The 24,998-nt window shown below is 34.6% G+C and overlaps 3 protein-coding genes and 1 long non-coding RNA gene across 4 annotated transcripts; 2 read left to right on the top strand and 2 right to left on the bottom strand.

The window, feature by feature from the left end:
* Positions 1-1,953: 1,953 nt before the first annotated feature.
* LOC110713444 (probable beta-D-xylosidase 6) lies at positions 1,954-7,997 on the bottom strand. Its single transcript, XM_021891892.1, has 6 exons — positions 6,695-7,997; positions 5,599-5,765; positions 5,396-5,493; positions 4,953-5,306; positions 4,290-4,706; positions 1,954-2,726 (listed from the first exon to the last, which is right to left on the bottom strand). The coding sequence occupies exons 1-6, from the start codon at positions 7,463-7,465 to the stop codon at positions 2,137-2,139; spliced, it is 2,397 nt and encodes a 798-aa protein (XP_021747584.1). The 5' UTR covers positions 7,466-7,997; the 3' UTR covers positions 1,954-2,136.
* LOC110714674 lies at positions 7,866-10,496 on the top strand. The gene is made up of 5 exons (XM_021893218.1): positions 7,866-7,918; positions 8,072-8,123; positions 9,023-9,154; positions 9,577-9,792; positions 10,110-10,496. The coding sequence occupies exons 1-5, from the start codon at positions 7,866-7,868 to the stop codon at positions 10,494-10,496; spliced, it is 840 nt and encodes a 279-aa protein (XP_021748910.1).
* An 824-nt stretch (positions 10,497-11,320) lies between these two features.
* Positions 11,321-14,094, top strand: LOC110713439. The gene is made up of 4 exons (XR_002509921.1): positions 11,321-11,701; positions 11,924-11,980; positions 12,819-12,931; positions 13,164-14,094. It is a non-coding gene; the product is annotated as an uncharacterized LOC110713439 (long non-coding RNA).
* A 4,070-nt stretch (positions 14,095-18,164) lies between these two features.
* Positions 18,165-20,680, bottom strand: LOC110713430 (uncharacterized protein At5g65660-like). Its single transcript, XM_021891883.1, has 2 exons — positions 20,263-20,680; positions 18,165-18,566 (listed from the first exon to the last, which is right to left on the bottom strand). Exons 1-2 carry the CDS (start codon positions 20,509-20,511, stop codon positions 18,399-18,401), a joined length of 417 nt encoding a protein of 138 aa, XP_021747575.1. The 5' UTR covers positions 20,512-20,680; the 3' UTR covers positions 18,165-18,398.
* Between the last annotated feature and the right edge of the window lie 4,318 nt (positions 20,681-24,998).

Raw genomic sequence — 24,998 nt, 5'->3', positions numbered from 1 at the left:
CTTGCCTTGCCACCTCGACATTGTTGTAGTTTGAATTTTTTTTTTAGAGAGAAGTGAGAGTAGAGAGGAGAGAGAAGATGAGTTTTTTTTTTTAACAAAAAAGGGCAAAAGTGTCAATCCACCTACTTTTTGTGGGCTTTATGTAGAGATTTGCGGGCGATATTTAGCAGTTCACCTGAGTTAACACAACCTATTTGTACACGAAAGGGTAAATGACCCAACGTAACATGAACAAAACTTGATAAAAACTAAAATCAAACATGGCCATGAGGCTAGATTGACTCAGCATAACCCAACCTGAACATATACCAAGATATCACATGACCCGAACCAAACCCAACCCTAATGCGTGAATTGACAACACTAAAAACAAGGATCATTATAGGGCACGAATGTCAACAAGCTTAGTTAATACTCGTAAAATTTTAAGAGAACAATAGAACTTGTGATTATATTATACATATATCATTGTCCTTTATAAACTCTTCATAAAGAAAATATAAAGTAATTACCTTTTCCTTCCAATAATATTGCAATAATGAGACTTTTGCACTATTCATCACTCTTGTTTGACCATATATATGATTTATACGTTAAGCAAAATATAGGGAGTGTTTGACAATTGGCTTTTTGCCTAGTTTTTGGCTTTTTAATTTGGTCAAACAACCAAAAAAATATATTTGGTAGTTGGCTTTTGTTGACTTTTAAGCTGGCTTTTCTGCCAAAAGCCAAAAGATACAGCTAATAGGAGTAGCTTTTTTTATTGGCATTTGGTTTGTTGGCCCACTTTATCACTAATAAACAGTTAATAACCATAAATAATTTTACCAAACACTTTTGTAAATAGCTGGCTTAAACAACTAACTTAAAAAGTCAATACATAAAGCTAATACTTCCAACTAGTCAAACAAGCCAAGTAAATAAGTCAACAGCCAACCGCCGATTGCCAAACAACCCCATAGTCATGTGAAATTTTGTTAGATTCGTCTCATAAAATACTTTCACAATATCAACTTTTTATAATTTATAGTCTTTACAATTATAGATATTTAACATATAAAATGTGTTTTAAAATGCGTAATTTCATCCTTGATGCAATATTATTGGAACGGAGGAAGTAAAAAGTGTCGTAAATTTGTAGTGAAATGATAAGAAATTAAGAATAGTTAACATTTCTTGAAATAGAAAAAATAGGAAAAATGAAATTCAACAAAACTTTAATAATTTATAGAATAGCACGCTTGGTACCAAATGAAAATTTAACATTATAACCAGCAGGCAAGACTGCAAGAGACAGTGAAGTCACATTCTGAACTCGGAACAATCTCCTATTCCCATTAATAAGATTGAACCAACTACTTGAAGTATACATAGATATTCCAAGATGTACAATACCATTAAGACAATCTTGGTTCTTTGCATCATGCAGTACTTTGCTGCATATCAAATACCTAGTTCAGTTGAGGCCATATCATCTGCAGTCGCGCGCTAAACTTATAAGATTGCTATCCTACGAAGGTCGAACAGCTTGTACTGATACATGAAATCTTAAGGGTGCAGTCGCACAGAAGACTTGATTCAGAAGATCTCTTGGATTTTCACATGCACTAACAGCTTACACAGTGATATTCATTACATGAAGAAAAACTATCTCCAACAAACCAGCCAAATTGGTTGCAACACAACATTATCAAAATAATGCAGCAAAAAATCATTTGTAACAGCATATTAGGATTACCAATTTTAAAATTCACATTGATCAAAGAACTTCTGAGGTGTATAAGCATCATCTTGGAATACAGAGTGCAGCAGCCAGGTAAAATATCCCTAATGTACAGAGAATGAAGATACAAAAACTGTTACACTAACCTACATTAAGACATCGTAAAAGCATACCGAAATTTCCACTGTATTTATTCTTCATATTTTCTAACAGATTAGTTTTGATCAAAGTTGATCCATAAATTCCATACTGAATAAATTATACCAATCATGTATCAACCAACAATGAGTGCTCCAATTCACCTATCATTATGTGAATTGAATATATAAGTATTTATACATCGTATATTCTAACAGATAGTTTTGATCAAAGTTGATCCCTAAATCCCTTACACGAAGAATGAATTATACCAATCATATATCAATCAACAATGAGTGTTTCAATTCACCTATCATTAAGATATGCTCTCCTAGAGGCAAGATTCTCTGTCCATGCTCATTTGCAAAGCTAAGATGCTCACAAGGATCAACACTGAAGCTCATATCTGTCGACCTATGTGCAGTAGTATGGATACGGCTAAATCCAATAAGCTGTTTTCTAGGAGCACCTTCTATATTACTAGCTGCATTTGAGTAAAGCAATACAACATGGCTCCCATCCATATGCCCGACATTCATTACAGATAACTGCACATTAAACCTTACAATATCGCAAGATAAAAGCTCATCTGTAGGAACATAACCAATCCCAACTTCTGTTACGTACAATTTTCTCAAACTAGCGCTAGTCTTAAATATTAACTTCAATTTATTTGGAGCTGATAAAAGCTTGTATGTGTAATTTGTATAGCTTAACCCATAACCAAATTCATAGACAACCTCTCCTGTATAAAACCGATGGGTCCTCCCAGGATATAGGCGAGAGGGATCAGCCCGCATGTTCATGTTATTCATAGGTATCTGGGTGAATGATTCTAGATACCAAGTCATTGGCAATCTTCCGCCTGTTGGCAGTCCATATCGACACATAAATTAGAATCAATATGGGTAATTGATTAAGGAAGAAATAATGGTCCCAAGAGGCAACACTAGGTAAAATAATCATCTATACATTTCATTAAGGAAAAATACACTTTAATAATCTCAACTATGTACGATTTACTTTTAATAATCCCAACTAAGGTTTATTATCTAATAATCCCGACTATGAGGGTCAGTTTGCCTCCAATGACTTGCTGAAAGAGGGTGTTTTTTTTTTAATCGCCACGTGTTAACGCGTGAATGGTCCAAAATTAAGAATTAAAAAAAAAACATATAAGAAATACCGAAATTCCAGCCATCCTTTCTGCACTCCCTAACCTCGCCGGAACCCTAACCCCACCCCCTAACTTCTCCGGAAACCGGCCGGCCAACCCCCCTTAACCACCAAAAACGGCCGGCCTCTACTACCTATCCCCGACCCTCGAAACCACCCACCCAGTCCACCCCGACCCCCAAAACCACCTTGAAAACCCCCTTAACCACTCGAAATAGGCCCTCTCCCATCCGCCGCCAAAACCGCCCCTCCTCCCTTCCCCCACCGCCGAAACGGCCAATTTCGTGGGTGGAGAAAGCGAGGAGGGGCGGTTTTGGCGGCAGAGGATGGGAGAGGGCCTGTTTCGAGTGGTTAAGGGGGTTTTCAAGGTGTTTTTGGAGGTCGAGGTAGGCTGGGATGGGTGGTAGAGGTCGGCCGTCCGTTTTCGGTGGTTAAGACTTAAGAGCGGTTTGCCGACAGGTTTTCAGCAAGGTTAGGGGATGGGGTTAGGGTTCCGGCGAGGTTAGGGGGTGGGGAGAGGGTAACTGGAATTTAAGGGTTGTTTATTTTTATTTTATTTTTAATTTTGTAAAATTTTAGACCAATCACGTGTTGACAAGTGTCATGGTCACTTGTTATAACGGGTCATTGACCATCGTTGACCAATTGGAACCATTGGAGGCAAGCTGACCCCATAGTTGGGATTATTAAATAATAAACCTTAGTTAGGATTATTAGAAGTAAATCGCCTAAAGTTGGGATTATTAAAGTGTATTTTTCCTTTCATAAATTCAAAAATACAGGTTGATAAAAATATGGAAACTGGGACACCCTTCCCCAACCCTTGAATCCTTGATAGTTTATAGTGAGGGCAGTCCCATCAGCTTAGCTTCCGAAAGCCTTTGCCCAGTTTAGGTTGACCATTACTACCATGGATCATTCATAGCATAGCAAGAAGGAAGGACATGCATAATACAAAAGGAGTAGTAGGGGGCAGTAGAGAGCAGTACATCACAAAATGGCAACAGGGATGCCCTTCCCTTACCCTTGATACACCCTAACAAGAAACCCCAATGAATGCATAAAGAGAGTAGACTGGTGAATTGCTTGGCTAACACTACTCAGTTTTCATCCCATCACAACTTCTAGCGTTCTTAAGCAAAGGCCAAAAGAAAAATGGGAAGGCAGAAAAAAGGAAACTTCAAGGAAAATGGAAAAACCACCCACTGTACATGAAAATTAAAGACGAAAGGTGATATTTCTCATTTCTAACCTGGATTATAATCACCAAAGATTACTTCAGCGAGAGCTTTGCCACCGGCTTCACCAGGATACCCAGTCCAAAGAATGCTAGCAACTCGTGAATCTCCTTCAGCAAAAGAGACATCAAGTGGTCCACCACCAGTGAGGACTAATATTATACGTTTGTTGCTAACAGAAGCGACCAAAGATACAAGGTCCATCTGTTTTCCAGGAAGTAATAGGGTAACTCGATCTTTATCCTCAGTTTCTTGGGTCAAATCCAGGCCAACAACTAAGATAACATAATCAGATACTTTGGCCACGTGGACAGCTTCATCAAACATTGAATTGGATTCACAATCAACATCCAAGCATCCTTTAACATAATTTGTCTTCTTGATGTATGGTTGAAAAGCCTCAACATAAGATTTTGCATTGCACGGAAATCCTGTATCAAGTAAAAGTATCATGTTGGAATATAAATGAGGCAATGGACAATACAGAGAGTACAAAGAATTAATGGTAAATCATTTTAAGTTAATTAATGGTGACCAGTTTCTGAAACACAAAATGAAATTAAGCAATATCATAATTTTTTTATTTGCCAGGTTGAATAAATCATCGATTAAAAGATGCTGTTCAGTGTTCCAAAACATTGAAAAGTCAATGTACTCTATGATGAGAAGGATTAGACCTGAATATCCACCCCCTAGATCAAGATAGCTTGTAGAATTTGCACCAGGACCAATGATGGCTAATGAAGATACATGATCCTTGTTTATAGGTAAGAAATTATCATTTTTGAGAAGCACTATGCCCTGCCTTGCTGCTTCAAGAGCCAGTCTCTGGTGCTCTTTAGTACAGACGTCTTTGCCTCCCAATCTTCCAAACATTCCATTTAAAGGATCCCCGTTAAAAAGGCCCAAGCGGAGCAGAACAGGGAACAGGTTATTAAGAGCCTGGTCAATATCTCCCTCCTTAAGCTTTCCTTGTCCAATTGCAGATTGAGTATTATAAAGCATGTATGTTCCACAGTTTATATCAACTCCTACAGATGATTATCCAACATATTATCAAAGAATTTGCAACAAACAAGATGTATATTCATTCTAGAAAAAAGTAGGCAAAACTTGAAACCTGCTTTAAGAGCTTCAGCAACTGCATCCTCAGGAGTTTTAACATAATACTGATATTCATAAATTGTTGCCACTGCATCACAATCTGAGGCGATATACCTACAATCAGGCAAATCAAAAAGCAAAATAAGAACAGAATTTAGCATTCAGCAATGGACAACTGACTATACTCAATAGTGATTACAGCTTACTCGAAGTTCTTACCCCTTAAATCCCCAGTCTTTACGCACTTTCTGCAAAAGATCTCCTTTTGCACATCCAGGCACCCCATTGATACTATTGTAAGGGCACATCAAGCAGCTTGCTTTACCTTGTTGAACACAACTCTTGAAGGGGGGTTCATAGGTGTCTTCCATATCTTGTTCAGTTACCTGTCATATCATAAAAATTAAATTATAGGGATGCAAGATTAGAAAGAATATTTCACAAGGATGACACTAAAGAGAGAGAATCACTAACTTGTAAGAGAGAAAAAAAAAAAAAAAAAAAAAAAAAAAAAAAAAAAAAAAAAACATGATTATATTTTAAACATCAAATAGTAAAAACGCCTAGGAGCATTCCCCACTAAAACCAACTGAAACTATCAAGGTGAAACATAATTAAGACAACCAAAGGAGCCTACAGTGAGCAAATAAACAAATAATTCACAAACATAGATTATTAAGCATCCCTCTTTTATGTTCAAGCTATATATAATGAGCGCTAACAACTTCAAGCTCAGTTTAATGTAATGTATTTTTACTGAGAAATAATAAACCATGGCTACAAATAAACAGGGTTATTGCCTTCTTTAAAAAGGGAAATCATAAAACCTTTTCACACCTACAATTCACTGCTCAACCTCAAAAGGTTTCTAAGCAAAACTTTCATGCTTGAGATAATCAACCTGGTTCACTTAAACCTCTACCTGACTACAAGCATTTTTTGTGCATAAAGCTCCCAAGACCTCTTTGGCTTCTAAAATTTTCAAGTGGCAAATTCCCCTAGTAATGTTTCACCCTGATAATAATCGGTAGTTCTTGTAAACAATGAGTGTATTGAATACACTTAATCAGTCGAATCACATAAAAATCAACCCATTGCATGATATATTCTGAGTGTACAAGTTTTTGACATAAACAATAAGTTAAGCTCAAGACCATAAATTCTACTACCCCCATTCCTAAGGGGCCTTGCCCGCTAACAACAGGGTGTTCTCCTTAATAAAGATGAAAGATTCCATTGAAGACATACATATACATTAATACAACAATAACAAGAGTAATAACAAAGATGAATTGAAAAAGGTAACAAAAATTACCACAGCGTTGAAAGAATATCTGGTGAAATTAGCCCACTTTTCAAGATCATAAGCAGTAAAATGCTTACAACATGCAGAAAGCATCAACAAGCCAGCATCATGATCTTGTTCCAACACTCTCTTGTTCCCAAATTCTCTCTTCTCCCCCCAATACTCCCCTTGAAAGCCCTTGACAAACTCAAGAGCATAAGAAGAAACAAGAAAAGGATCTTCCCCAGGAGTCTCCTGGCCTCTTCCCCATCTGGGGTCCCTAAAAATATTGACATTAGGTGCCCAGAAAGTCAACCCGGCTTGTCCAGAATTGTACATTGCCCTCCCTTCAACGGCAATCGCGGTGGCGGTGTCGAACCACAAGCTCCGGTTAAACGAAGCAGCGGAATTGATAACTTGTGGGAACAATGTGGCGGATTTGACGGGGCCATTGAAGCTGATTCCAGGCCCATTAGTGGCGATTCCATGGAGGGATTCAGACCACCATTGATAAGGTGGGATTCCTAATCTGGGTATTCCTGTGAAATTGTTGCAGAGGAAGCTGATTTTCTCTTCAAGTGTGAGAAGAGAGACTAGTTGTTGCGATCTGGTTGGGATTGAAAGAGATTTGTTGCAAAATGGGTATGAATTATGAGGTGCTTTACATGGGAATTGGGGTTTTTTATCAAGCTTTGGAATTGGGGTGTTTGGGGCTGCTTTCGCTTTGGTTTGCAGGAGAGAGGATAAGATTACGATCATCACTGTGAAAGAGAAGAGGAATTTTGCGCTGTATTTCTCCATTTTGTTTATTGGGCTTGGACACCATTTTCAGTGTGGTTTTATCAACGAGGATCATCGTAACTGACTTATTTTTTGAAACTTATTTAAAGAACGATCAGATTAGACGAACTATAAACATGCCTAAGTAAAGTTACGGAAATATAGGGGTCTGTTTGGCTTCCTTTGCCCTTACATTGAAGGGCGGATGCTTTTATTTTACTAGTACAATCGCTCCTACATACCAAAAGCCTCTCTTATTCTAATAAACTACGGAGTTATGCTTAGCCACAACTAAGCTAAAACGCATCCCATGAAATTATACAATTATACAATATTGTCTTGTTACTTTCTCACAACTTACCTCTTTTTTTTCGAAAATGAAACTCAATGTAATACTTTTTATACGGAGTAGTATATAAAAATGGCATTCATTAGTGCTACTGGACTTGCTCCTGTTATCGACTGGCTGGACAAGTACCCAAAATGAAACTCAATGTAATAGAGTAGTATATGTTTTGTGAAAGCTTGCCTTTTACGATTATGATCATTAAATCAGATCAAATGGTCCAATAACAAGATTTAAATTACTTGAGGAAGTAATTAAGATAATCATTTTTCATGTTATAGTCTTATCAATCAAAGTACCCAACCTGAAAATGGGGCCAATCAAGCAAGTGAGGTCAGTGCAATCTCCATCAGCTCCACGACTTTCTGGTATATAACTATATATACGAATTCTTGTCAGTTGATTAACTTATCTTGTTGGCTTTATTAGTGACCCAAACTACTAATTTAATGCTATACTCCATCACCCCATTAAAAGGTCCCATGTTTTCCTACTTGCTAATTTTCCATTTACTTGTATATTCCTTATTTTTACTCTAATAAAATGATGAAATTTTTGAATAAGACAAACCCAAAGTTCGTTCATTGTTCCCTTACTTTCTATTTTCATCTTATGGGTGAAAACTCATTTGGGTTATAATACCCAATACCTAACTAATCACTCGGAATTCCACTAATCCAATAAAATTGTTATTATACAAGTATACTTTTGTATGACATAATAGATTCGGATTAGCCAATATAGATAAAGGTGCTACCAGTCTTGTATGATGTATGGAGGAGGGTCCTGTTGCTTATATATCTTGTACGGAATGGTGATCAAATGAGCACACAACACACTCATTTGGAGCAAAATAATTCAATTTTTAACATTATTTTTGAGAGATAATATATTATTGAATAAAATTCATATTTATGCATGTTAAGGTCCATGCATCATCAATTACAGGGATGCAAGTTTTAATTTTTTATAAGATTATATTGAATGTTATGTTAGATAATTCAATTGATATTAGGTAAATAGTAATAATAGTACTAATGCATTGTCATATACTCATATGCGCCAACTGCCAAAGTAGATTGTGTCATTAAGATTGGAATGGAATATATTAGAAGTCGGTTGGTTTATATATGATAATATTGTATATTTGTCAAATTTATCTTGTTAGCAGTTTTAGGCAAGTTAGGTCTCTTGTATTGTGTATATATATTTGTCATAATTATCAATGCAAGGCTAAGCCGTTTTCTTCAATATCTCATGATGCCATTGTTCGGTTTAAAACTTATTTGCGCAAATGCTTCTATATGAAGGATTTGGGTGTGCTTAAGTATATCTTAGACATTGAGGTTGCTCGTAACCCGGAGGTATCTTTCTTTCTCAACGGAAGTACGCTTTGGATATATTGACTGAGGCAGGTATATTGGTTTGCAAACCCATTGATACTCCAGTGGAGTAGAATCATCGTGTTGCACAAGCTTCGGGTGAGCCGTTTGCTCATCCGGATCAGTATCATCGGTTGGTTGGACGATTAGTATATTTGCCAGTCCCTCGACCAGAGTTGAGTTATTCGGTGCATGTTTTGGCTCAGTTTTTGAGTGATCCGCAAGTTTCTCATTGGGATGCGGCTATTTGTATCTTGCGCTATCTTAAGGGTAGTCCGGGACAAGGCATCTTGTTGCGATCTATAAAGGATTTACAGCTGACGGGGTTTTGTGATAGTTATTGGGCGGCGTGGCGTTCTTTGACAGGTTATCTTGTGTTTCTAGGTTGCTCGCCTGTTTCTTAGAAGACTGAGAAACAACCTACCAAACCTCGTTCTTTGGTCAAAGCCGAATACCGTTTAAAAGCAGTTGCTACTTGTGAGTTGAAATGGTTGAAGACGTTGTTATTTTCTCTTGGAGTTGGTCATTCGAAGTCTATGCAGTTGTTTTGTGATAGTCAGTCGGCCCTGCATATTGCTAAGAATCTGGTGTTTCATCATGATCGTACGAAACCTATTGAGGTAGATTATCATTTTGTTCGTATGAGTTGTTGAAGGGTAATATCTCTACCTCGTGTGTTCCGATGAATCATCAGTTGGAAGATTTTCTTACGAAGACTCTTGGACAACAATAGTTTGGGTTTTTGTTACACAAGTTGGGCATTCGTGATTTGCATGCTCCAACTTGAGGAGGAGTATTAGAAGTCGGTTAGGTTTATATATATATATATATATATATATTAATATTGTATATTTGTCAAGTTTATCTTGTTAGGAGTTTTGGGCAAGTTAGGTCTCTTGTATTGTGTATATATATCTGTTGTAATTATCAATGCAAGGCTAAGCCATTTTCTCTAATATCTCATGATGCCATTGTTCAGTTTAAAACTTATTTGTGCAAATGCCTCTATATGAAGGATTTGGGTGTGCTTAAGTATATCTTAGGCATTGAGGTTGCTCGTAGCCCGGAGGGTATCTTTCTTTCTCAACGGAAGTACGCTTTGGATATATTGACTGAGGCAGGTATGTTGGTTTGCAAACCCATTGATACTCCAATGGAGCAGAATCATCGTCTTGCACATGCTTCGGGTGAGCCGTTTGCTCATCCGGATCAGTATTGTCGGTTGGTTGGACGATTGGTATATTTGTCAGTCACTGGACCAGAGTTAAGTTATTCGGTGCATGTTCGGGCTCAATTTTTGAGTGATCCGCAGGCTTCTCATTAGGATGCGGCTATTCGTGTCTTGCGCTATCTTAAGGGTAGTTTGGGACAAGGCATCTTGTTGCTACCTATGAAGGATATGGTTGACGGCGTTTTTTGATGCTGATTGGGCGGCAAGTCCTTTTGTAATACCCCATATTTGAAACGTATTTTCTAATTAATTAATTAATTATTATATTTCTAAAAAGGGTGTTTTAGTAATTTATTTTACTATTTGAATTTTGGAGCCAAAATGATATTTCAATTTTAGCGCCAAACGTATTTTAAAAATTAATTATTATTTTTGGATTTTGAATAAGATTTATTATCTATTTACTTTATTTTAAAAACCGGATTATTTATATATTTCGGATATTTTAATTAAGCAAAAACTATATTTTATTATTTAAAATAGGAGGTCCAAAAATTCCTATTAGTTAGCTATTAATTTTGGATTTTCCTAGTGTGAAAAATCTGATTTTCTTAGTTAATTTATTTAGTGAATAATTGGTATTCTCTTAATTAATTATTTTATACCATAAATATTATTTACACAATTATTTTTAATCCTTAAATCTAGCAAATAATTTCCTAAAATACACTAAGGAGGTCCGAAAATTTGAGCTATAGAAGCCCAATATTTTCGGCCCTCTTGGTTGATTTTTGGGGGAATTATTTTGGTAATTTGTATTTTTAATTATCTTCCTCAAAAAATTATTATTTTCCTTAATTTCTATTTCCCACCTCCTAAATATTTGATCATCTTATTTCCCTACCTTATTTCATCTTGATTATTCCCCAATTAAACCTCCTTTGCCATATTATTTTTCATGACAACATACCCTTAATTTTATTATTCTTAATCACCTTAATCTCAAACTTTCCATATTTCTTTAACACTCTTCTCCAAGTAATTTGCTTAACTCTTTTTACCATGATTCTTCCTACATTTTCTTACCATAATTCATGCATGAGCTAGCCTATAAATACCCATGGATTCATGGCTAACACTCACACCAAAATTCTCTAATTCTCACTTAATCTCTCTCTTTAATTTTCTCATCTTCTCTTTTTCTTTTCTTTTCTTTTCTTCTTGCGCCACCACCACCAATCACCACGACCACCACCTCCACGCCGGCTGCCACCCTCCCTGACGCCAGCCGCCACCTCCATCCACCTGCCGGAAGGCTGCCCCACCTTGCCGCCACTTTCTTCTCTTTCTTTTTCTTGGTTTTCTACCTCTTCTTCTTCTCTTCTCTTAATTAATTAATTATTATTATGAGGGATTTATAAAAATTATTATGAGTAGTTTTAATTAAATAAAATCAGATTTTTATTCATGTTTATGAAAAATAATTTAAAAGGTTCATGTACATATAGCTGTGGGTTTTTAATTTAATTGTTGTGATTATTTGTTAACCTTATATTAATTAAAGTTATATTTATTTGTAGGGTGTGTTTGATCCAAGTGCTTGAAGTTTCTTTGTGTTTGCTAAGCAAGTATCAAAGGTACGTTTAGGTGGCTAGATACCTTTGAAATTGATTGGATTGAATAAGCATGTTTTACATGATTTTTATGATGTTTGAATTGAATTGAATTAAATTATGATTTATGAAATAAAGCATGTTTTAAAAATTGGTTTTGATAAATAAATTGAAGGATTGATTTTATATCATGTTTTGAATGGTTTGAAATTATTATGTTTAAAGGAGTTTGGTTTTTAAAAGTATGTTGGATTGTTTTAAAAGAGTTTTTGAAAAAAAAAGGGTTTGATTTTAAAAGCTTGTTGAATTAAATATAAAAAGGAGTTTTTGAAAAGTTTGATTTTATTCAAAGAGGAATTTAAAGAGGGTTTTATTAAAAAGCTTTACAAGCATTATTATTATATTAATCCCACTATGAAGATTCGTTGAAAGCTATGGACTTTGTATGACCTAGTCTTTCTCCAAGAATAGCCTTGAAATAGTAGGAGACTAGCTTGGGGGGAGTGCACACTTAGAGAGGAGATTGAGTTTTCGAAAATAATTGATTTGGCTAATCATTATTATTGAGTTATTGAGTTATTGGAATTATTTTGAGAATATTGAGGAATTGGTTTTCAAAAAAGGAATTGGTTTCAAAAGAGGAATTGGTTTTATAAATCGTTTCATCGAACTATTGAATCATTGAGAATTGGTTTAATCATGAGTTTTGGAATTCATTGGATTGATTATTGGAATTGGTTTTAAAAGCATTTTTGGAAATAAATTGAATTTACTTATCTTGCACTTATCGTACCTAGCATATTTTGCCAATCTGTATTTCTTATTTGTTTTGGTTCGCCCTGTTTACTGTAATGGTAAGCAGTGTTGACTAATTTCAGGTGGAGTCAAGAATTGAGCATATGGGAGTCCTGGGAATATTCTTGACCTAGATTAGGAATGTTGGTCTTTGTCTAATTATGAGTACTCATGACAATGGTTAGTATTTATAGTTATTATTAGTAAAGAAAGAGTTTGAGTTTCTGCTGCAAAGTATTGGTTTTGGTTAGTAAGTTTGAGTAGCCTTGCGTAATCACGCTGCGGTAATACGCCTAAGTCTATCTCTACGGTATGATTATATGTATTATACTAGTATTTTCGTAGAGGGAGATGTGGGGGTGTTACACCTTTGACTCAGCGTTCTTTGACAGGTTATCTTGTGTTTTTTTAGGTCGCTCGCCTGTTTCTTGGATGACTAAGAAACAACCTACCAAATCTCATTCTTCGGCTGAAGTCGAATACCGTTCTATGGCAGTTGCTACTTGTGAGTTGAAATGGTTGAAGGCGTTGTTATTTTCTCTTGGAGTTGGTCATTCGAAATCTATGCAGTTGTTTTGTGATAGTCAGTCGGCCTTGCATATTGCTAAGACTCCGATGTTTCATGATCGTACGAAACATATTGAGGTAGATTATCATTTTGTTCGTATGAGTTGTTGAAGGGTAATATTTCTACCTCATATGTTCCGATGAATAATCAGTTGGCAGATTTTCTTACGAAGACTCTTGGACAACAACAGTTTGGGTTTTTGTTTCGTAAGTTGGGCATTCGTGATTTGCATGCTCCAATTTGAAGGGTAGTATTAGAAGTCGGTTAGGTTTATATATGTTAATATTGTATATTTGTCAAGTTTATCTTGTTAGGAGCTTTGGCAAGTTAGGTCTCTTGTATTGTGTATATATATCTGTCGTAATTATCAATGCAAGACTAATCCGTTTTCTCCAATATCTCTCGAGTTTAACAGAATATTACTCTTTTTGAAGGGTAATATTTTGATCGTACGAAACATATTGAGGTAGATTATCATTTTGTTCGTATGAGTTGTTGAAGGGTAATATTTCTACCTCATATGTTCCGATGAATAATCAGTTGGCAGATTTTCTTACGAAGACTCTTGGACAACAACAGTTTGGGTTTTTGTTTCGCAAGTTGGGCATTCGTGATTTGCATGCTCCAATTTGAAGGGTAGTATTAGAAGTCGGTTAGGTTTATATATGTTAATATTGTATATTTGTCAAGTTTATCTTGTTAGGAGTTTTGGCAAGTTAGGTCTCTTGTATTGTGTATATATATCTATCGTAATTATCAATGCAAGACTAATCCGTTTTCTCCAATATCTCTCGAGTTTAACAGAATATTACTCTTTTTGTATTTTTTTCAAATACCACAATTTGATTGACACATTCACCAACACGAAAATTTAACCATTAATATATCTATTTTAAAATTTGCTTTGCAATGGGTATCTATTTAGCCTATTTTAAAATTTTGTTAGATTTGTTTGGCAATGGTAATTCACAGTAATGAGCATTATATCAGAGACTTTAGTCAGTGAATGATGTCAAAAAGTGAAGTAACAAGGCAAGGTCAGGCAACGGTCAAGAGTAGAGGTATATGCAATCCGATTTAGTGCGATTTGGGATATAACCCAAATCAAATAGTAAAAATACAGTTTGACATTATTTCAAACAAACCAAACCATATTACATGGCAAACTTAACCAAACCAAACCATACAAAAATGGTTTGGTGCGGTTTGATTCACGGTTTAACCATATTCAAATTTATTTTTTTGATGTGATTTTTTATTGTTAAAGTTTTTTAACATCAGTTCCGGAGCTTTCTAAAAAGATTGCTAAAATAATGTGATTTATCAGAGTTTACCCAAGAATTAACAGTTAGTTCGTGGATCAGATAATAGAAAACCATGGTGACCTAAATTTTGATTTGAGCTTGTTGGGTAAGAGGTCAAAAAGTTTCCACCTAAGTGCTGGCTGCTAATAATGAAAATCGGTCCAGTAAAGACAAGTGTTTCACCAGGAAAAAGATAATTAAACGTTGCAAAACACAAGATTTACTTTGATTTTATTGGATAAAAAGTGACTAATTGGTTGTCTGCCATTGTGCTATCAGTGAAGTAAATCAATTTTGTTTTTACATTCAATTATTCAATAATGTTTTCATTATTGAGTGGAAACTGGGAAATAACATATCCATATATACAAGTATACATTAGAGCTCTGTTGCTTGCGTAGAAATTCAAAGATTTATGAAATTTAATATTTGGAAAATTTGAAAATAACCACCTTCAAAAAAACCCACTATTTATAAATAACCACCATGCTTTTTTTATATTTAACCATCAAAATTATAACTTTTACCATCATTTAGTCATATTAATATTTTGTGAGATTGGTAAGGATGTTAATAAGAACTAGGTAATTTATACTTGTACAGTTGTACTACATGTCATGTATCATATTTCATTTATCTCACTGCTAGATAATAAATACTATATTACTATTATAATTTAATAGAAAAAGATATATACGGTGAAAGTTATCCCAATTATTAGTCTATTCCTCTTGTCAAGTCAATTTGCCCCCCCCCAAAGTTCTTCGTCAAGTAGAAAGATCATGTCATTTAGGGCCTATTATGTTCACCTTATTTTCACTTACTTCAAGTGTAATAAGTTTAGATAAATTTAGTTCAAGAAAAATAAGTTCTGATAATTGTTACCCAAGTACAAGTTACAACTAAAATAAGTTTTTACAAGATATCCGAGTTGAACACATACATGTGTTAGGCATGGGTTCCTAACTTCCTATATCTAAGTACAACATATATAGGAAATAATATATGTGTATATGATCAATCATATGATAAAATCTCTTTAAATAAACTTGTTCTTGTATCCAATCAATACTTTACTTAACCTTCTAAACAAAACCGGACCCAATTAATCCATCCAAAAGAAAAGGTTTCAGTGGACAAATAATGAAAGTGAAAAATATGTACTAAAAATTAAGAACAACAAACTTCACGGAGGACGGGAGGAGTACAGGCAAGGACAACTTAAAAGCAATAACCAAAAATGTTATAATTAAAGCACTTTGAAAAAAAATAAAAGAATTGAAACAGTGAAGTTAGGACATGATTTTGATTGTTGGGTGGAAACAATGGCAAAAGATGAGGATTGGTGGAAGATGACATGTACTTGGCAAATTATGTTCTTTCTTTCTCACTAAAATGCTCGACATCATTTACTATTTGGTTGCCATTTTTGAAAAAAAAAATATAACAATAAAATAATGAAATTATTAGGTATTGATAGAACATTTTTAGTTTACCATCTCTTACCTTATACCACTATATCAATCAATAAGATTTAAGAATCAATTCCTTTGCCATTAGGATTAAAGAATGGAACACCCATCTTATATCTCGAAGTTTTTGGATGACTTAGTAAGTGAATTGTTCCGCCTTTATTTAATTAAGACTTCAATAATCTAGACCAATTCCATTGACACATTAAATATCCATATATGTGTAAAAACACTCAAAATTATTAAGTAAATATTGCAAAATTTAAAGTGTTGCAATTACCATATTGTAGTATACTCATACTATTTTGTGTGCCTACCATAGGTACAAATAACTAATTAAGGCTCAACCCTGTGATAAGTGTTCAACCTCAATACTTGAAAGCCGGATAGAGAATTAAATCTAATAACTAGCTAGAAACAATTTAGGGTAAGAAATTCTCAGATCTTTTTAGTAAATTGACCTAAAGCACAAAAGATAGTAGTTTAAATAAGGTCTTCACCTTACCTTAAAAATATAAATAGAAAAAATTAATGATAGATGGCAGATATTGTCAAACAGACACCAAGATTTTGGTGCTGTTTTTTCCCTCCAAAATCACCCCCTTTTTTCTTTTCTTTCTTTCTTTTTTTTTAGTCAATGTCACTTACTATAATTTATACACAAAATATTTATCAAATCATATAATTGTGGTAATTTTGATTAACATACTTTCCCATGTCTATAATATAATATGATAGTCTTTTTTTCTAGAAAATGATTTGCTTTTTTTGTAAATAACCACCCCTCAATACACCCTATTTAGAAATAACCACCCATTATTTTCAATATTATAAAATTCCACCCTTTTTTTTCAAAAGCGTTAGCTATCACCACCTCATAACAAAATGTTCCATTTTAAAAATAAAAACGTCAACTTTTCTGCCAAAAGGTTTTGGGGGGTGATTTTGGCCTTTTGGACTCAATTTGAGATCAGAATTTAAAATAGTTTTCGCAAATGTCTCGTTTTGTGTGCTAATAATTAACTCGGTTTGCGTGGCACATACAAAATGATGCATTTTTGATAATTTTTCCAAATTTTGCTCGAACTCAAAGGATAAAAATGTCCCCTAAAACCCTAATAGAGCAAGTTTTGTCTCAAAAATTGATATTTTAATTTTTTAAAATAGAACTTTTGGTTAAGAGATGGTGAAAGTTGATGCTTTTGAAAAAAAAGGGTGGTATTTTATAATATTGAAAAAAATAAATGGTTATTTCAACATAGGGTTTATTGAGGGTGGTTAATTACAAAAAATCAAAAAAAAAAAAAATCAACTTGTTCAGGTTTATTTGTCCCCTCATTCTCACCTAAACAAATTTGAGAAAGAAAATTTGAATTTGTGCGCTGACGATTAACGTTAATGTACAATCATATAGATTTCTTATTCCCTACGCTGATTTATAATTTCTCGATTTTTGAATTGATGTTATGCTTCGGGTAGTTTTCAATGTGTAATCCGGTTATACTTTGTGTATTGTACAACCATTGTTATATTTTTCCCCAAATAAAATCGAGATTTATAAACATTGTATACAGAGTACTACCTAGGAATCTAGGATGCAAATGACCGAAATGGGTGTACAAAATTAAATGTAGTTAGATGACTCAATAGAAAGGGTGAAGACGTGAAGGCATAATATATGACATGTGGTATAAATATTTGCAACAAAATTTCGGTGACTAAAATAGTAACGACGTGAACTTCAAGTGTAAAGTGTGATTAGAAAAAATTACAATTCTTTAGCTCACATCAATATTGTCGATTCATGATAGTTAATCCGTATGTACGTTTTGCACATGCGTCAGCAATGTACTTCGTACGGTTTGATAGCAAAAAGATTTGCCAAAATTTGCAAGATCTCCATCATATGTGTGTATAATTCCGAGAAGCATATCCCATACACATTATTCTATTTGGTCACAAGTACGTACCGAAGTACCTAACAAACATATGGAATATTGAGGCATAAGAACACTAACATGGTGCAGCTTAATAAACATCAAATGCAACAGAAAGCATCAAGATTCTGATAGAATCACATAAAAATCATATAACCAGCCAACTATATTAATAAATTAACAAATTGGGGGGGAGAAAAAAGTACATCAAAAATTGGTGTAATAATATATGAGTGATGTCTAAACACTATGTACAAAGTACAAACTACTAGTACTAGAAGATTATAACATATTTTGTGACCCAATTTGTCAAATATATTTGTGTAATTAAAAAAATAAACTACTCCGTAGTAATTAATTATAAATTTAGTACAGAGGAACAGGGAAACGTGGCGGCTTAGGAGGTTTGTTAGGAGTTTGAATTGGAGCGTGCTTCTCTAGACGAGGTGGTTCACATGGGCATGGTAACGCTATGAACTTTGCTATGTTGTCACCTGGCATTATCACCGGTAAGCTTTCGTTTTGTTGTTGTTTCTGCATTTTCAACAAAATGAATTGATCAGTATACATATAAACAATGTAACTGTAGCTATCAATATAAGATGCTAAAAGTATTCGTAATTATGGACACGTTCTATTTACCAGTCAAAATAAGTGAAAATAAAATTAACATATTATTTTATTAAAGTTAATATTTAAGTAAATGTTACTATTAAAAAAAATGTATTAATTTTCAATTACATTTTAACGAGATAAATGTAGACATTAAAATTACAACTTCGTAAATAATTCAAATTACAGTACTTTATTTTAAAAAAATATCCATTAAACTTTTGAAACTACCTACGTATATGTGATAAAAGAAAAAGACCAAAAATGAAAGAAAAATTTTCCAAACCTTTTTTGGGCAATAATTTATCCAAGTCAATATTTACTGCTTCTAAGACGAGCAATAGCAGTAAATATTGCCCGAAAAAATCATCGCCTTTTACTCTACTAGTGTTAGTTGTGTGTGGAAACAGAATACTATTAAGACTTTTCCAGAAACATTCTCTATAACAAATCAGAATTGGATTAATTATTTTATCCATCAATTACTAATACTCCAACCGTCTCATTTTATAGTTTCTGTTTGTGTTTTTTCATGGTATTTAAGAAATAAAAAGAAAAAGTAAATTAAATACATTAAGAAGGTGAAAAGTACAATTATACACAAAAGTTAGAGAGAAAAAGTGAAAAAAAAGTACAAAATTAATGAAAAATTAAGGGTAATTTAAAAAGTTCAATGAATAAAGTTAAAAAAATAAAGGTATAACGGTCTTTACATATTATCCAAAAATAATAACAGAAACAACATACGAAAGGAAGGAATAGTACACCCTTTCACTCAACTACAAATGGGACAAAAGATTGAAATTTTAGCGAAAATGAAGCCTAAAAAGAAAGAAACGTGAGTATCTTCTTCATCAATTTTTGAAGACGTAATTTAAGGAGAAAAAAAAAAAAAAAGTATTTGATAAAGCCAGCTATCACTGAGTGTGTCAACTCTTGTGGGGTCACTTTGCTATTCTTTGGTGCCATTCATATTCATCGATTAATTTATTTATATCACCACTAACGATAATTAATTAAAACGTAATAGAAATTAAATCATTTTTAACGACTAAAATAGCCTAATTCTCAAACAAAAGTTACTTTTACCACATTTCATTTTAACTTGGTAATACAAGAATCAGGATAAATATGGACTACTTTATATTTTTAAATACTCAGTATGCCTTTAATTTTATAAGATTATGTATCGATTCTCTGTATACAATAACTTAATAATACTGATTACTCGTACCTTTTTCCGTATTTAATGTAATTATTTTCGGGATATATTTCGTGTAAATATGAAAAAAAATGTCATATTTGAAAATCATTTCAATTGCCGTACATCTCATATAGCTACATACTGTAATAAACTAGTAAATATAATTAATTATCAACAAATAATAAAAGATTGGACGCCTACAGCACACTGCACACCCCTAATCCTAGAGAAAATGGAGCACGGAATAATGCAAAGTGTAAAGCATAATGATTTTCAATTAAATTAGAGGTAAACTTATTTTTGATGTTTGGCACTATTGGTAACTTTATTTATATCAAGTTATGAAGTGACCTCGATCTCAAAATAAATTATTGTTAAAAGGAACGGAGAAATAGTAAGAAAACAAAAACTTACGAAGAAATTAGGGTTATTGGGTTTAGCAGTGTCGTGATTAGCAGCCTCAAGATCAAGATCATCAACATAAGATTGACGAAGAGATCGGAACTTATCCCAATGGTAACAGCAGGAGAAAATACCACTTAAACTAAAGATGACCAGCAATAGCAAAGCAGTGCCAAGAGGAAAACCAAGGGACGGTCGAGATGCGTCGGAGTGGTACTGGTGATGAACCACTGCAGGGCTGTACACTGGACTGTGCTGCATCGTACTAGTATAATTTCTCTCCGAGAACTTTCTCTCATATATGTATAGGCTACACAAATAACTACTGTAAAATAAATTAAATGTATTTTTAATTTGTAGAGAGAGAGAGGGTGTGGGTAATCGGTAATGGACTAATGGTATGCTTGTTTGATGGAGCCGAAAGAGGGTTCAAATTTAAAGAGGAGAATTTGAGAGGAAGGCTACGTGTAAAGGTTAAATTGCTACTACTTGTCCCTGCTTGAGTACGGAAGTGGGTCCTTTTTTAGGTACTGCTTTTTTTACTTGGCCCCATTTCTCTCTATTTTTTTTTTTTAATTAGTTTTTTGTTTGGTAGACTACTTTATTACAATCGGTAATTCACAAATTCTATATATGACCCATCGTCGATGGTTACTTCGCTGGTGTTATAAGGATTACTCACCTTGGTAAGTATTATATGGGTTATTTCATCAGTGTTATAAAGTTTACTTCATAAGTGATATAGGAGAAACTTGGTCAACATTAAAGGGGTTACTCGGGGAAACTCGGTCAACATTACAGGGATTACTCAGTCAGTGTTATAAGGGAAACTCGGTCAGCATTACAGGGGTAACTTGATCAGTATTATAGGGATTACGTTGTTCTTTTACAAACAGTCAAGTGTGACTAACCGCACAAAAAATTGGACTAATGATTATGAATTTTTAAACTCCGATGATTCATCACCTTTATTCCAAAATCAAACCATATTGCACCACCCTCATTACCCCTCTCGGCACCCCTAGTGCAAACCAAACCGGTAGCGTTGGAGGGCCACGACAAAGGGCAGTCTGCCATAGCTACCTCGCAGAGCATCCTACACCAGCAATATGCAAGGCAAGTGCCCTAGGCAGTCCTTACTGTGCACAATGTCATGCCCAACCCATCACCAACTCCCAACCATTGCCCTAGGCAGGCCCCGACGCTCCTAACAACTCTACCCGCTGCTCCCCAGCCCCTATTCGAGGCCACACCCATCACACCAACTAGACCACCACCACTTTCATCTCCCATGCAAACATGATCCAAGCATGGCATATTCAAACCTAACCCAAAGTATGGTTTAACCATGTCAGATCACTCTGTTCCCCAATTCCCAAAAATCACAAACAAGCTCTTTTCATCCCTAATTGGAATGCTTCAATGCCAGCTGAATATGGTGCTTTAACTAAAACAGGGATATGGGCATTGGTTCCTAGGCCTATGGGGTGAATACTGTTAATTGCATGTGGTTATTTTGACATAAATTGAATGCTAACGATGATCTAGAATGGCGTAAAGCATGTTTAGTTTGTGATAGCAGGTCGCTAGTTGAAGGTGTGGAATGTCTTTTTTTTTTTCTTTTTTTTTTACATAGAGATTTGAATAAGGTTGTGTATATATATGCATCAATACCTAGGGTTTGTAGACATGCGATTTATAGGGTATGTTTGTATGCTTCACAAGGCAGACTATGGCCTGAAACAAGTTAGGCTTTATATCAAGCTAACTATTTTTTGCAGATGAGGTTTGTCATTGCACTTTTGACATTTCTTATTTATTTTCCGACATGGTAATGAAATGACATACAAGTTTCTGATGATTGACTGGCTTTTTTTATTTTATTTTTTTCTGGGAATTTTTGTTTCTCAAACACCATCATATTTATTTTTATCTTGTTAGAAATATGCACAAGAGATTTTAGAGTGCGCAGGTATGGGGAATTGCTGCAACACCCAAGATTAACATGAGCCCACTAGTACATATTGTCTTCTTTGTGCCTAGCCCGCAAGAATTTTTTTTTTTTTTTTGGTGCAAGATAGAAGTCCTACTCAAAAGGCTTCTACTTGGTTGAGGTATCAACCCTCATATAAAGAAGACTTCGTTCTCCTCAACTTTTGATGTAGTGCGGAATATCTAGTACTGGGCTCATGTTAACCTTACAATTGCAAACCTGCAATGGCTTCAATGAACATTCAGTCCAAACGTAGTGCAGATTATGGACCAAATTTCCATGATCCAACACTTTATCACAGTCTTGCAGGTGCTCAATACCTCACTTTCACTCGCCCTGATATAACATATGAAATTTAAAAGTTTATTAATTTATGCACGACCTAAGGAAGCTCATTTTGATACATTGAAGTGCATCCTACATTCAAGGTACCATTGATCACGGGTTACATTTATATCCTTCAGTGCCTACAAAACTTGATCGCCTACACTAACACAGTTTAGGGCTCGTGTCCTGACACTCGTCGTTCGACTTCAAGATATTGTTGTATTTTAGGTGACAATCTCATTTCCCGGACTTCTAATTAAGCACCAGACTACTCATTCTAGCTAGATCAAGTGTAGAGGAAGAGGGCCAAGGTGTAATACCCCTGCATTTTTACATTATTTTATATATAAATTATATATTTTATAAATTGAAATGATATATAAATTGAAATGATACAATTTATATTACTGAAATTAATTATTAAATTATCAAATAAGTGTGTATAAATTAATACGAGCAATTAATTGAGACAATTAAATATATTGTATTGGATTAAATTGGTTTTAAACGATTGGACTAGTTGGTCGAAAAGAAGAAGAGTTTTAGTTGACTTGTGATTATATGGCGAGCATGTTTTAATTATTATTGTTAGGATGATCATGTTAGTATGCTAGTTTTATAGGTGCATATGTACTCAGCTTTTGTTGGTTCGTACTTTGTTGTTTGTGTTTGATTTTTCTTTAGATTGACCATACTATGACTCATTTTAATGGCGAGCAGTGAGGTCGAAATAAAAAGAAAGCGATAGGTACTTGAAGCGTGAAGAGCATGATGAGACGAGCGTTGAGAGTTACTTGTTATGCTTTAATATACTTTATATTTTAGTTTTTGATAATTTCTTATTGGGCTAACGTTGTTTAATTACTTACGTTTTAAGTAACGGTTTTATGGGCCATATATTGGCTCCAACTTGTGTATGGTTTTATTTTACGTAGGTTTTGAGGTTGTGAACTCAAGTTATTAATTTTCAAATGTTTTATTTTGGTTTTACGACTTCCGCTATGTGACTTTGAAAAGTCATAGCTGTTATCACGGTGGCAGTAATATTTTGGTTATTTCCTAAATTGAGTTTAATAAGGGTAAAAAGGGTATTGTAAAAGGAGGAAATATCTAGGGTATTACACAAGGTGTCGTAAATGTTTTTGTCGAGGCCTATTTGCTTCACAATCTTCTTCTTGAGCTACATTGCCCTCTTCGACATGCAACTATTGTTTGTTGTGATTATGCTAGTGCAATTTATCTTTCTTATAATCTAGCTCGTTCAGCACCAACGCACTAAGCACGTCTAATGGACATCCATTATGTTCGAGAAAAGGTGGCATTGGGTCATGTACACATTTTGCATGTTCCACTACTAGAAAATAGGCCATTTTCGACGGAATTATTCCGTCAGAAACACCCCGTTTTCCGTCAAAAAACGTGTTTTCAACAAAATTCCGTCGAAAAGTGGTCATCAAAACGTATTTGTCGGAAAAAACGCCCTTAACCAAGGGAATTTCTGTCGAAAACAGTTTTTCGACGAAATTTCAGTCATCGGACATAATTTCTCCGACCCAGAATGTCTGTCGAAAATTTCCGACGGACTGTATTCCGCCGGTTTTCCAACGGAAATTTCGTCGAAAAATTGTACCCAAAAAATAAAAATTAAAAACCCCCTCACACCACCCGTAACCTCAACACTCCACCATCTCCAACCTCCACCAGCCCCCAACACTCCACTAACCTCCACCAGCCCTCTACACTCCACCATCCCCAACCTCTACCAGCCCCCAACCTCCGCCAACATCTAACATCCACCAGCCCCCAACCTCCACCACGACCACCACTAGGCCAAACCCACACCACGACCACCACCAGACCCCAACCCTCCAACCCACAACCACCACAAAAAATAAAAGAGAAAATTACCACACAAAAATCGAAAATTACCACAAAAAAAAAAAAATCAAAACCAGTAGATCTACAATTCAAAATTTCAGATTAAAAAAAATAATGGGCTGAAAAATAACCACAAAATATTAAGAAAATAAATAAATATACAATTATCTAATAAAATTTATAAACTAATATTACAATTACTTGAAAAATAACCATAATCAGAAATTAATTAAAAAAATAAAACTAGATCTACAATCTAACCTAAATTAAAACAAGATCTACAATACTTGTGCGGTGTTGACGATTCTCGTGACGGTGGATGTGCGTTTGAGTTGTTGCGCGGTAATGGTGTTGTTGTGGTCGCCGTTGTTGTCGTTGCGCGATGTTGGTGATGCCTAAACTCGTTATCTTCTCAGGGTATGTTGCAGTTGTTTCCATGTTTTTCACCCTTGCCATTCTTGCTGTCTTTACCGTCATCTGGGCCATAAAACAGATTTAATTCAACAACTCTTGCAGGGAATCGGATCGACTAAGCATGTAATAGGGAAAG

Source organism: Chenopodium quinoa, unplaced genomic scaffold (genome assembly GCF_001683475.1).
Source record: "Chenopodium quinoa cultivar QQ74 unplaced genomic scaffold, ASM168347v1, whole genome shotgun sequence".
Lineage (NCBI taxonomy): Eukaryota > Viridiplantae > Streptophyta > Magnoliopsida > Caryophyllales > Amaranthaceae > Chenopodium > Chenopodium quinoa.
Note: the sequence above shows the minus strand (reverse complement) of the source record. Positions and strands in the feature narration are given on the sequence as shown.

Excerpts from the sequence above, each read along its gene's own strand:
- LOC110713444 (XM_021891892.1), bottom strand. The coding sequence starts at position 7,465 with ATGGAGAAATACAGCGCAAAATTCCTCTTCTCTTTCACAGTGATGATC. Across the intron at positions 5,494-5,598 it reads AAAGACTGGGGATTTAAGGG|GTATATCGCCTCAGATTGTG; the intron begins GTAAGAACTTCG and ends GCCTGATTGTAG. Across the intron at positions 5,307-5,395 it reads TGCTGAAGCTCTTAAAGCAG|GAGTTGATATAAACTGTGGA; the intron begins GTTTCAAGTTTT and ends AATCATCTGTAG.
- LOC110714674 (XM_021893218.1), top strand. The coding sequence starts at position 7,866 with ATGGCATTCATTAGTGCTACTGGACTTGCTCCTGTTATCGACTGGCTG. Across the intron at positions 8,124-9,022 it reads GGGCCAATCAAGCAAGTGAG|GCTAAGCCGTTTTCTTCAAT; the intron begins GTCAGTGCAATC and ends TATCAATGCAAG. Across the intron at positions 9,155-9,576 it reads AGGTTGCTCGTAACCCGGAG|AAGACTGAGAAACAACCTAC; the intron begins GTATCTTTCTTT and ends CCTGTTTCTTAG.
- LOC110713430 (XM_021891883.1), bottom strand. The coding sequence starts at position 20,511 with ATGCAGCACAGTCCAGTGTACAGCCCTGCAGTGGTTCATCACCAGTAC. Across the intron at positions 18,567-20,262 it reads CCAATAACCCTAATTTCTTC|AAACAACAACAAAACGAAAG; the intron begins GTAAGTTTTTGT and ends TTGAAAATGCAG.